Consider the following 11598-nt stretch of genomic DNA (forward strand, 5'->3'; position numbering starts at 1 on the left):
TTGTACAAGCATGAGGGCCTGAGTCCAGATCCCCAATACCCATGTAAAAAGCCAAGCATGGTCTGTAACTCCAGCACTTTGGGGGACAGAGATATGAAAATTGCTGGGGCCGTGCTGGCTGCCAGCCTAGCCAGAAAACAACAGAGTTCCCAGCTGAGGGAGAGACCCTGCCTCAAAGAATGTATCAGAGTGATAGACGAGGACCCCCAACACCTACTCTGGCCACACACACACACACACACACACACACACACACACACACTCACAGGCACAGGCACCAACACATACTTATAAGACAAAGGAATATGGGGTGGAGTAAGGCAGGGGAGAGAAATCTGGAATGGGCTAAGCATAAACTAAATCACTAAAACTAAGACGAAAAAATTTCAGGAACTAAGAAATCTCTGAATGTTAATAAGAAATCATTACATCCTATTAAAATTCTTTAAAATATTCCACCAATATGTAAGAGCCTGTGCTTCTGGTAACTTTTAAAAGTCATCCATTAAACTACTTTCAATATGGAAATATTTCAATAAAAGTGTGCTTCTTGCTTAGCTGAGGGCCAACAAACGTCCTTTTGGACAATTGAAAGGAGACTATTGGGAAAGGAAGAGATCCCCTATATCTGTACCACCCTGACAACAATTTGGGGGGAAAAAGATGAATGCCCACTCTTTGTGGATAAATCATAGCTAAACCGCTTATCAGCCTAGTATGTGCACCAGAACGCCAGAAGAACTGTGAACTCAGAGGTGGGAACTAGACTTTCAGGTGAAATGGCAGCCTTTGACCCAGTCCAAGATAAGAGTCGGAATAAGAAAACTAGACTCCATTCTAAAGAAGAGAAGAGCTTTAAAATCCTCAAAGGTCATGATAGTATATTGGGTAAGTGCAGAGAGAGGGATGGTGACAATCAAAAGGATGACAGTGGTGGCGCACTAGTTAATTTTTTAGATGCAATTAGTTACCTTAAGAGCGCATATTCTCACCAGGCAGTGGTGGCGCACGCCTTTAATCCCAGCACTCGGGAGGCAGAGGCAGGTGGATTTCTGTGAGTTCGAGGACAGCCTGGGCTACAGAGTGAGTTCCAGGGCAGGCACCAAAACTACACAGAGAAACCCTGTTTTGAAAAACAAAAGACAAGACAACAAAACAAAACAAAACAAAAACAAAACAAAAAAAAAAAAAAAAAAAGATGACACCAAGATAAACATAGTTCCAGTGAGGGTGGGGATAGGGTGTGGCACTGTGGCAGGGATAAGAAGGCTCATCAGAAAGGAAAGCCAGGCAGCCTTGGTGAAGAGACTAGGGGTTTCTACCAGACAAAGCCCACAGCCCACACAAGCCTCAAAGCCAGTTGTGGGTTTTGATGACGCGGTGGTGCTTCAGTGTGAATGTGCACAACAGAATGGAATTCCGTTTTTGTGACTCTGTATGATTCCAAGGGCAGTGACTGGGCACCATCCTAAAACTGAGCCGCCCTGCTGAAGACCTGAGAACAGGCAACAGCCCCAAATCAGGGAGACTCGGTTTAACTTGCTACAGCCCCACCGTGAGAGACAACCCTGGGAGTTAGGGAGCAAGCAGACATTCTGACAATGAAAAAAAGGTGTGGGTTTTGAAACGGGTGGGTTTCTGCTAAGGCAAAGAGAACCCCACCCTCAGCAGCGGGAGCAAATCAGGTCCACTGAGAATAACCGTAGTCGAAGGTCCCTATGGACTGCTCACTGCTGGAGAGCACCACGTGCCAAAGTTCCAGGGGTGCGCCTTGATACTGACAGCTGTACCCCTCCAATCACAGTGTTGATGCTCAGGAGAGCTTGGAAGTCCAAAGACAGGCCCTCCATCCACCTCACCATACCTCACTGCTGTGGGCTGGTTCCTCTCCTTTCCCTCCCGATGCACTTGGGAGAGCCAAAGCAAAAACACTAGGTACCCCAGTGGGTAATATGGTGAGGGAATCTCAGGAAAAGAGAGATCTGCCCAGCACCCTGCATACAAGCCTAAGTGCAGACACCCAAGGAGGACATCACACACCGGTCCAAAGCAGGCTCAACACTAGCAAGAATGAATACTCCAAAAGATAAGATTCACAAGGTCTTCTGGCTTATAATTACTGATGGATATAACCAACAGTCTCCAAATTTGAAGACCAAGGACTTCATTTTTTTTTCCACCTTTTTTTTTTTTTTTGGTACTTTTACTTTGTCACATTTAATTTTTTCTCTTTATGTTTTATTTCCCTTCACACAATCACCTAACCTTGCTTATATATATTTTTTACTATAGGGTAATCATTTCATGCTGCTCTCTTGCCTGTGCCCACCCCTTTTCTTCTTTTTACTATACCTTTAAGTAATGTTTCTTTTACTTTACCATACTCATTTTTATTTCAAAGTAAAAGCTTTCCTCTTTTAACCCCTCCCTGCTTCATAAATGAATCCATTTGTACATTTGAACTTCTTTCTTGGGAGATCTTTTGGGTTTTTTGCTTTTTGTTTTGTTGTGTTTTCTCTTTTCTTTCCACAACAATATTCTCCACTGCTCTTCTTCTCCCTTTTACTTAACCTTGATTCCTCTGAACTGAAGAAGATACAAAAGATGTGATACCTCTTGTACTCATAGGTGGAAAGAATTAAAGTTATGAAAATAACTGCATTACCAAAAGTGACCTACAGAGTTGATATAATCCCTATCGAAACTCCAGTAACGTGGGGCTGGGGAGATAGTTCAGCAGTTAAGAGCACTGGCTGCTCTTCCAGAGGACCTGGGTTCAATTCCCAGCAACCACATGGTAACTCATAACTGTCTGTAATTCAGTTTGAAGGGGATCTAATGACCTCCTTTGGCCTTCACAGACACCAGGCATGCATGTGATGCACAAACATACATGCAGAAATACTCATACACATAAAAAGTCAAAAATGTAATACTTTTTAAATGTTTTTAAAGTTCCAATAACAGCAGTCACAGAAGTAGAAAAAGCAACCCTAAAATTCCTATGTAAGGACAAAGAACCAAAATATCCAAAGCAGAAAATGTGATGCTAGGAGCATCAAAACACCTTATCTCAAGTTATGCTACAGAGCCATAGTAGCAAAAACAGCATGGTGCTAGCATTAAAAAATAAACATGTGGACCAAGAGAGTAAAACAGAGGGCACACACACAAAATTCTCACATGTGGTAGTCTGAATGAAAATGGCCCCCGTAGGCTTGTAGGGAATAACACTATTAGGAGGTGTGGTCTTGATGGAGTAGGTGTGACCTTGTTGGAGGAAGTGTGTCACTAAAAGCAGGCTTTGAGGTTTCAGAAGCTCAAGCGAGGCCTAGTGTCTCACTGTCTCTTCCTGCTGCCTGCCAACCCAGATGTAGAAGTCTCAGCTACCTCTCCAATGCCCTATCAGCCTGCACCTTACCATGCTCCCACCATGATGATAATGGACTAAACCTCTGAATTTCAAGCAAGACCCAATTGAATACTTTCCTTTATTTGAGTTGCCCGGGTCATGGCCTCTCTTCACAGCAATAGAAATCTTAACAAAGACATCACACAAACCACATAGTTGGTTTTTACAGATTAAAAAAAAAAAAAAAATCCCTGGCATGAAGACAGCCTCCCCAGCAAATTGTGCAGGAAAATTGGAATAACCACGTGTAGAATAATGAAATGACCACACCCAGATCGCTCACCCTGCTCAAAAATAAATTAAAAAATGGATCAAAGGCAGCAGTGTAAAGTTTTGAGACTACTAGAGGAAAACATAGGTAAAACACTTCAAGATTTAGACAAGGATTGTCTGAAAAGACCTCCAATAGCACAAGAAGTAATCCCCCTAACTGGGAAAGGGGGTCCCATGAAATTAGAACCTTTCTGCACAGCAAAGGAAACAGAAGACTGAAGGAGCCTACAAAATGGGGAAGAAATCTTTGCCAATTATGTATCAGTTTGAGACTGCTATCTAGACTATGCAAAGACCTACCAGGGTCAAACACCCCTAAAGCAAACATCCCCATCAATAAATGGACTAATGATTGGATATGTTTTCTCTCCCCTCCCCCAAATTACAAGTGGCCAATAAATACATGAAAATGTGTTCAACCTCAGGAAAATGCAAATTAAAATTGCCTTGAGAGTCCACCTCACTCCAATCAGAATGACCATCATCAAGAAGACCAGCAATAAATGCTGCCAATGATATGGTAAAAGACCAACCCTTGTACTCTGTTGGTAGAGCCATAAACTGACACAACCACCATGGAAGCCAATGTGGAGTTCCCCACCCCTCTACCCCCTCCCCGAAACTAAAAATTAGAACTACCATAAGAGCCAGATATACTACTCTTGGGTACATACCCAAAAGACTAAGCCAACATCCATGTTCATTGCTGCTATATTCACAATAGCCAGGATGTGGGACCAGCCTAGATGCCCACCAACACATGAAGGAAGAAAATGTGCTCCATAGACATAATGGAAATTTATTCAGCCAAAAAGAAAAATCATAACATTTGCAGTTAGAAATGGATAAAACTAAAAATCAATGTGGTACAAAACAAGCCAACTCAAAAAGGCAAATACCTCCTGTTTTCTCTCATATGAAGAGCCTCAATCTAAATACCTCTCAGGGGACATGGGTGAGGCTGGGTATGGGTGGGTATGCTAGTTGTGAAACTCAAAGAGGACCATGAAAACTGAGGAAGAGATCTTAAGGAAAGGGGTAGAGAGGATGATGCAATACACATGGTAGAAAAGGTTTATAGGGAGGGAGGAGACAGGGAAAACGGGGGGATGGGATGAATTATAACCAAGTATTATGATGCATATTTGAAAATTCCACAATAAATTCCATTCCTTTGTATGCTAACTTAGTATAACAGTTAAAATTGTGCACAAACCTTGTCTAAATAAGCAAAGGAGTGTTTTGCTTCTTAATACACTTTTTCATAGTCATCAAAAATAATGAAAACACAAGTCTCCTGACCAGCAAAACGCAGTAATCTTCTAATCGTGGGAACATTTGCATTTGCTATAGAATATTGCTAAGACGATTGGAGACAATATTGAATTTTTTTCCATAGACTCCTCATGACAATGTTTACATTTCTTTTCTATTGGCTCCTGTAAGAATGTCACCACCAGTGAGATCACTATGAAATAAATGGTCTGCCAGTGCCCAGAGCCCTGCCATGGAGCAGCCACAAAGCGGCAAACAATGCCACGTGTATTCCTGAGCATAACAAGGACAGCCACCAGAGGCTCGCTCCACCACACACCATCATGTTCCCCAGGGTGCTTCAAATGAAGTATTAAATTATTCACAGGCAAATTGAAATGGGAGAGTTGTATGCTGGTTTCGGCATACTTCTTCCCTCCCATTTGTCACCTAATACCTGTCTAAACCCTCACTAAAACTAGACCTTTGGTAGCATCTGAAAAGGTTTTAAAGAACAGGACTGTTCTGTTAAAATACCCCCCATTTAGGATTTTAACCATGTTGAGGGGTGTGTGTGTGTGTGTGTGTGTGTGTTGTTTTTTCCCCTGACTTTCTGCATCTTAGCAGCAGCTTGACTTAGCTTTGTGAGAGGCTCTGTAACCTAAGAAGTCAGGAGGTATCGTTAAATTGATATTCTTGTTCCCAGTAGGAACAAACACATGGCATAAAGGTAGCCAGTCTTTCTTGGTGGTTTCTTAATTGATCCAGATGCATTTGAAATATCTGTATATATCTACTGAAATACATGCTTGTGGATCAATATGATTGTCTGAATACTCTTGCAGACTTATGCTTCTTCAACATCCCTATGAGAAATATCGATTAAGTATCTGTTATATATACAGACACGTTGCTAAGGGCAGGATATGAATTAGAGATAAGACTGACATTTTCACAGCCCTGTCAACTGTCTTGTAATGCACAGAAATAAGTGCTCCTGAGCTACAGGGAAGAGGATGGAACACCTAAGTAACTTCAGGAAATACAAACACTTTTCATAGCTCACCCATTCTTTGCTGGGTCACCCCAGGACACCACTTCAACCTCACTGAAATTTATTTTTCTCGTCTACAAAATAGAACTGCTGTTTATCATTGGTCTGTGTGGAGATCAACCAAATCAAAAGTTTATGTTTTAAAATGTGCTTTGATCCTCAGCACTGTAAAAAAATAATAATAATAAAGTGTGTTGCAAAATATACTATTAAGGGGTTTGGGGATTTAGCTCAGTGGTAGAGCGCTTGCCTAGCAAGCACAAGGCCCTGGGTTCGAGCCTCAGCTCCACATACAATATATATATATATATACTATTAACATCACAAGTTACTATTATTAAATTTAGCTATTAACTAGTGAGCCCTCTCTGTTCTCTCTGTTGACTACCAAAGAGGCTCAAGCAATATGCCAGCTTTTCTAGAAGTTTCAGGTCAGCAATATAAGTGACCCAGTTTCTCCATTTGCCCTCACAGGAATTTGCAGCTCACAAAGCTGTGAAAGCACTTCGGTCAGTCCATGGGATACGGTACAGATATGGCCCTGCCTCCCAAACATTGTGTAAGTTTCCTGTGCATGTTGTATAGAATCATCTCTCTTGAACCAATATCCTGTGCCATGACTTCCCTTTAAGAAGAAAAGTGTGCTCTCCCTGAAGCAAAATTTGTGACGATCAGATTAGCCAAAGAAGATGGGAAGAGTTGATATCTGATTCACTTTCCACAGCTTGACAAAAACTGCTGTACCAATTTAAGCCAATTCTAAGCAGAGAATATGCTAAGCGTGTAGTAATGACTGTAAGTTGAATTGAGATCCCCTGACAGTGGAAAGTACCAAAATGGGCTCCTTAAGCAATCTGTAAGTGCTGTAAGTGTGGAAATGGCCTCAGGAAGATAATGAAGTAAATGTTTCAGCTCTCCAATAGCTTCCCTTTTATCCTTTATCTCCACCATTCCTGTTATGAAATGACATTTCCTATATAGCATCTTCATCTTGATTTTCTCTTGAAGACTGGTTTTAAAGTGTTTCTTTTACATAAAATAAAAAGGAACCAAATATATGGAAAGACCTTGGATACTGTATGGTATGGATTCTATTCCTGAGCCTGCCAGATGTGTTGTCCTGGCCAGAGTATTGATTAATTCTGGTTTTTTAAATTTCTCCAAATACAACATGAGTAATTGGATTACATCATTTCTCATGGCCTTCCAAATTCTACAATTTATTGTTATAGGGAAAATCTAGTGAACAAACACGCATATATGAACGTCTGTGTGCATGTGATCACATGCTGTGTGTCTGTGTGTATTTAACTGGAATCTGCTTATGTTCCTCCATAAGGCCAAGTTTCTCCTTGGTTTCTTTACATAGTAGTCTTATTGTCTTACCCATTATTTTCTTCAAAAAAGGTCAATTTGTTCATTAACATTATAGGCCAAATAACTTTATATTAAAAATGAGGACATAAGTGTCAATGGGTTTATTCATAGTTCATGATCATAGGCCCATGTTGACATTTTAAAATGGTTTCAGCTCCCTCCCTATCTACCTTCCCACCTACCTCCCTTTAATCTCCCCTCCTTCTACCCACCCCCCACTTTTCCCTCTGACTCACCCTTTCTATGTCCCTCCTACTTACCTCCCTTTTTACTCACATGGTCTTGATATACAGCCAAAGCTTACATTAAATTTGCCATCCTTCTGCCCCAGCCACAGCTACTTTGCCTGACTTTAGAACTGCCATTTAATAGTTCTCTTGAAGGGGGAAAGTAGCATTTCCAATCAATCACATACCAACTGATACCAATGCAATACCTATATTGACAATTTTAAGTCATTTTCTAAGTCTTACCAGCATGGTCATTTTGATACAAAGCATAGCCACACTATTATATTTACAGAGAATAATCTGTTACCATAGAAATGAGTCTGTCACATCACCATGATGTAATGCTTGGCATCTGCTATCTCTGTTTGTACTCTATTTGTACTCTGTACAGAGGGACACTGAAGCCACAGCACATTTTCGGTCCTTAGCCAAAGCCAAAAGAATCTGAGAGGTAACAGAGCTGCTTATGATCCCTGCACTCTGGAGTTAGAGGAAAGAGGACTGATGAAAGCCGTCTTGATCTATAGAGTGAGTTCTGGCCAGGTTAGTCTATATAGCAAGTTTCGGGCCAGGTTAGAGTTTGTTTGTTTGTTTGTTTGTTTGTTTAAAAAGGCCAGGTAATGAGGTCCCACACCTTTAATCCCAGCACTCAGAAGGCAGAGACAGGTGGATCTCTGTGAGTTTGAGGCCAGCCTTGTCTAAATTACAAGTTCTAGGACAGCCAAGGCTACACAGAGAAACTGTAGCTGAAAGTTTTTCTGATCCTGCCTGGCTCCAACGGCCCCCTGGTCCCGCAGCCACTCAGACCCAAATGAACACACAAAGGCTTATATTAATTATGAACTGTATGGCCTACTGGCTCAGGCTTCTCACTAGCTAGATCTGACATCTTAAATTAACCCATTTATATAAATCCATACTTTGGCATGTGGCTCATGGCTTACCGGTATCTTTACATCTTGTTTCTCATGGCGGCAGCTGGCTGGCAGTGTCCTCCGTTCTGCCTTTCTCCTTCTTTCTCTCTAGTTAGAATATTCTGCCTAACCCTATCCTGCCTCACCATTGGCCAAACAGCTTTATTTATCAACCAATCAGATCAAAACATATTAAAGCATAGAGAACGATATCACACATCATTTCCCCCCTTTTTTTCTACTTAAAAGGAAGGTTTTAACTTCAACATGTCTCAAAACAAAACAAAAAGAAGCTCAGTGCTCAGTGGATAAAGTGTTTACTGAACCAAGCATGAGGACCTGAGTTTAAATCCTCAGAACTCACAGGGCAGAAAGGGATCAACAGGAGTGAGAGAATGGGGGAGGTGGAGGAAATAAGGGGACTTCGGGAAACAGAATTCCAACTTCCCAGACCTTAAAAGAAAAGAACTGAGTCATCAGAACAACAGCAAGTTCTCAGTGTAGATTGCTTATTTGTGAATAAAGTGAGTGATGCAAGGGTAAAGAGAAATGTTGTGGGAACTGAGGTTGAGAAACTTTGAGAGCTTCACCTTGGCACAGCATTAATGCCTAGACCAGATCCCCAAAGATGATAGCAAGTATGATTTGTAAGATTTGTGAGCCAGAGACCAAAGAACTACTGTTAACTTATTCTTTTTTTTTAAATTTAATTTACTTTTACATATCAGCCATGGGTTCCCCTGTCCTCCCCCCTTCCTGCCCCCGACCCCACCTCCTCCCCAGCCCCACCCCCCATTCCCATCTCCTCCAGGGCCAAGACTCCCCTGGGGATTCAGCACAATCTGGTAGATTCAGCACAGGCAAGTCCAGTCCCCTCCTTCCAGGCTGAGCAAAGTGTCCCCGCATAAGCCCCAGGTTCCAAACAGCCAGCTCATGCACTAAGGACAGGTCCGGGTCCCACAGCCTGGGTGCCTCCCAAACAGTTCAAGCTATTCAATTGTCTCACTTATCCAGAGGGCCTGATCCAGTTGGGGGCTCCTCAGCTTCTGGTACATAGTTCATGTGTTTCCATTAGTTTGGCTATTTGTCCCTGTGCTTTATCCAATGTTGGTCTCACAATTCATGCTCCTACAATCCCTCCTCTTTCTCAACTGTTTGGCTATCTGATCAGCAGACTAGGTCAGTTTGGGCTTTCTCTCAACCATTGCCAGTAGTCTACAGTAGAGGTATCATTGTGGATTTCTGGGTACCTCTCTAGCACTTTGCTTTATCTTATTCTCATGTGGTCTTCATTTATCATGGTCTTGTTCTCCCTTTCTGTTCTTGATCCAGCTGAGATCTCCTGTTCTCGAAGTTCTCTTTCGCTCGAACCTTGCCCTTCATTACTCCCACTGTGTCCAGGTTGTTCATGTAGATCTCATCCATTTCTCTGTCATTGGGTGATCCTTGGGTCTTTCCTAGGGTCCCGTTTTCTAGGTAGCCTCCCTGGAGTTGTGTAGCAGTCTAGTCATCTTTGTTTTACATCTAGTATCCTCCTATGAGTGAGTACATACCATGTTCGTCCTTCTGAGTCTGGGTTACCTCACTCAGGATGATTTTTTCTAGATCTATCCATTTGCCTGCAAACCTCATGATGTCATTGTTTTCTTTATTCTTTTAATTTTTGTTTGTGATTCCTTTGTGTATAGCAGCATGCATATGGAGGTCATAGGCCAACTGGGTGGATTCTTCTCTCTCCTTCCATCTTTACGTGGGTTCCATGATTGAACCCAAGTCCTTTGCAGCAAAAAGTTTACCTGCTTAGCCATCTATCTTAAATCATTCTTAGTAAAGTGCTATTTCATTGGTAGAGTTTAGTGAATTGCAGTGTGTGTGTGTATGTGTGTTTTTGTGTGTGTGTGTGTGTGTGTGTGTGTGTGTGTGTGTGTGTGTGTGTGTGTGAGAGAGAGAGAGAGAGAGAGAGAGAGAGAGAGAGAGAGAGAGAGAGACTCTTTGGTAAAGTGAATCTTTCTTTTTGACTTTTAGATGTAAGCTCCGGTAACTCAATGGATTGGGCTTATAAAAATGGAATTCCCTATGCATTTGCTTTTGAACTGCGAGACACTGGGCAATTTGGATTTTTACTGCCTGAGATGCTCATTAAACCCACCTGCACAGAGACCATGATGGCTGTGAAGAATATCACAATGCACCTGCTGAAGAAGTGTCCTTGAGAGAAACAAGGTCTGGTCTACCAACCCAGAGAAAGCAGAGTCAGACCAAAAGGCTGTTTAGCCAAAGTAACTGTGATCATAAAGGATCTTTTCATGTAATTTGACACTTTATAACAATAGAAAATTAGGGCACAGCCTGCTTTGGTATGAGAAGAAAATCCACTTTATATCCCTTTAGAGTCTTATCTGATTACAGGGGGAAGGGAATGTTTTCAAATTCCTTTGTCTCAAGAAGTGTACAAATTAATTGAGGATTTCCCTTCAATCAATCTCTATGCCCTTGATTAAGATCTAGGTTACCAATGATGTTTAATTACTTGGTTCTTGCTTGAAATGGAAAAACTCATCTGTATTTCTCAATAAATATATAATTTTTCAAAGACTAGCATTATTCACACATTCATCTCAGTTTAGCACTGTTTCCACCTATACAAAGTCTGGCAAGTGTTACAATAGGGTCATGAACCCACAGCAGCTATGGTTCCCTGTGTAAGACAGACCCCAGCAACACTGAATCACAGGTAGAGGAGGGGCACCTGAGGCTCCCTCTAGCTGAGAATGTAGTGGTGGTTGAGGGCTGCTGGGAAACAGGGAGGTCATTTTTCTTCAGATGTGTAGTCACTGATAAGTGTCTTAGGATCTAGTAAATAACCCCACACTCGTGTGCATGCAAGCAAACAACCCTAATTAAACACTAGGTTATTTAAAAAAGAATGAGAAAGGAGGAGGAGGTATGTTAAAAAAAAAAAAAAAAAAAAAGACATCCAGAGGGAGCAGGGCTGGGTCAAGAGAGGAGAAGGGGTGAAAATTATCCAAACACATTATATTCATATATGAAACTGTCAAAGAATAAATAACATCAAGATTGAGT

General features: G+C 41.6%; 1 protein-coding gene across 2 annotated transcripts in view; it reads left to right on the forward strand.

Moving 5' to 3' along the window:
- Cpa6 (carboxypeptidase A6) overlaps positions 1 to 11107 on the forward strand; it is a 315538-nt gene extending 304431 nt beyond the window's left edge. For both annotated transcript variants that reach the window (XM_036179829.1, XM_036179830.1), the window contains 2 exons: positions 6468 to 6552; positions 10540 to 11107. In XM_036179829.1, coding sequence (XP_036035722.1) covers positions 6468 to 6552; positions 10540 to 10727 — 273 coding nt within the window. In that variant the 3' untranslated portion in view covers positions 10728 to 11107. The remainder of the gene's footprint in view (positions 1 to 6467; positions 6553 to 10539) is intronic.
- The last annotated feature ends 491 nt before the right edge of the window (positions 11108 to 11598 follow it).

Source organism: Onychomys torridus, chromosome 2 (assembly GCF_903995425.1).
Source record: "Onychomys torridus chromosome 2, mOncTor1.1, whole genome shotgun sequence".
NCBI lineage: Eukaryota > Metazoa > Chordata > Mammalia > Rodentia > Cricetidae > Onychomys > Onychomys torridus.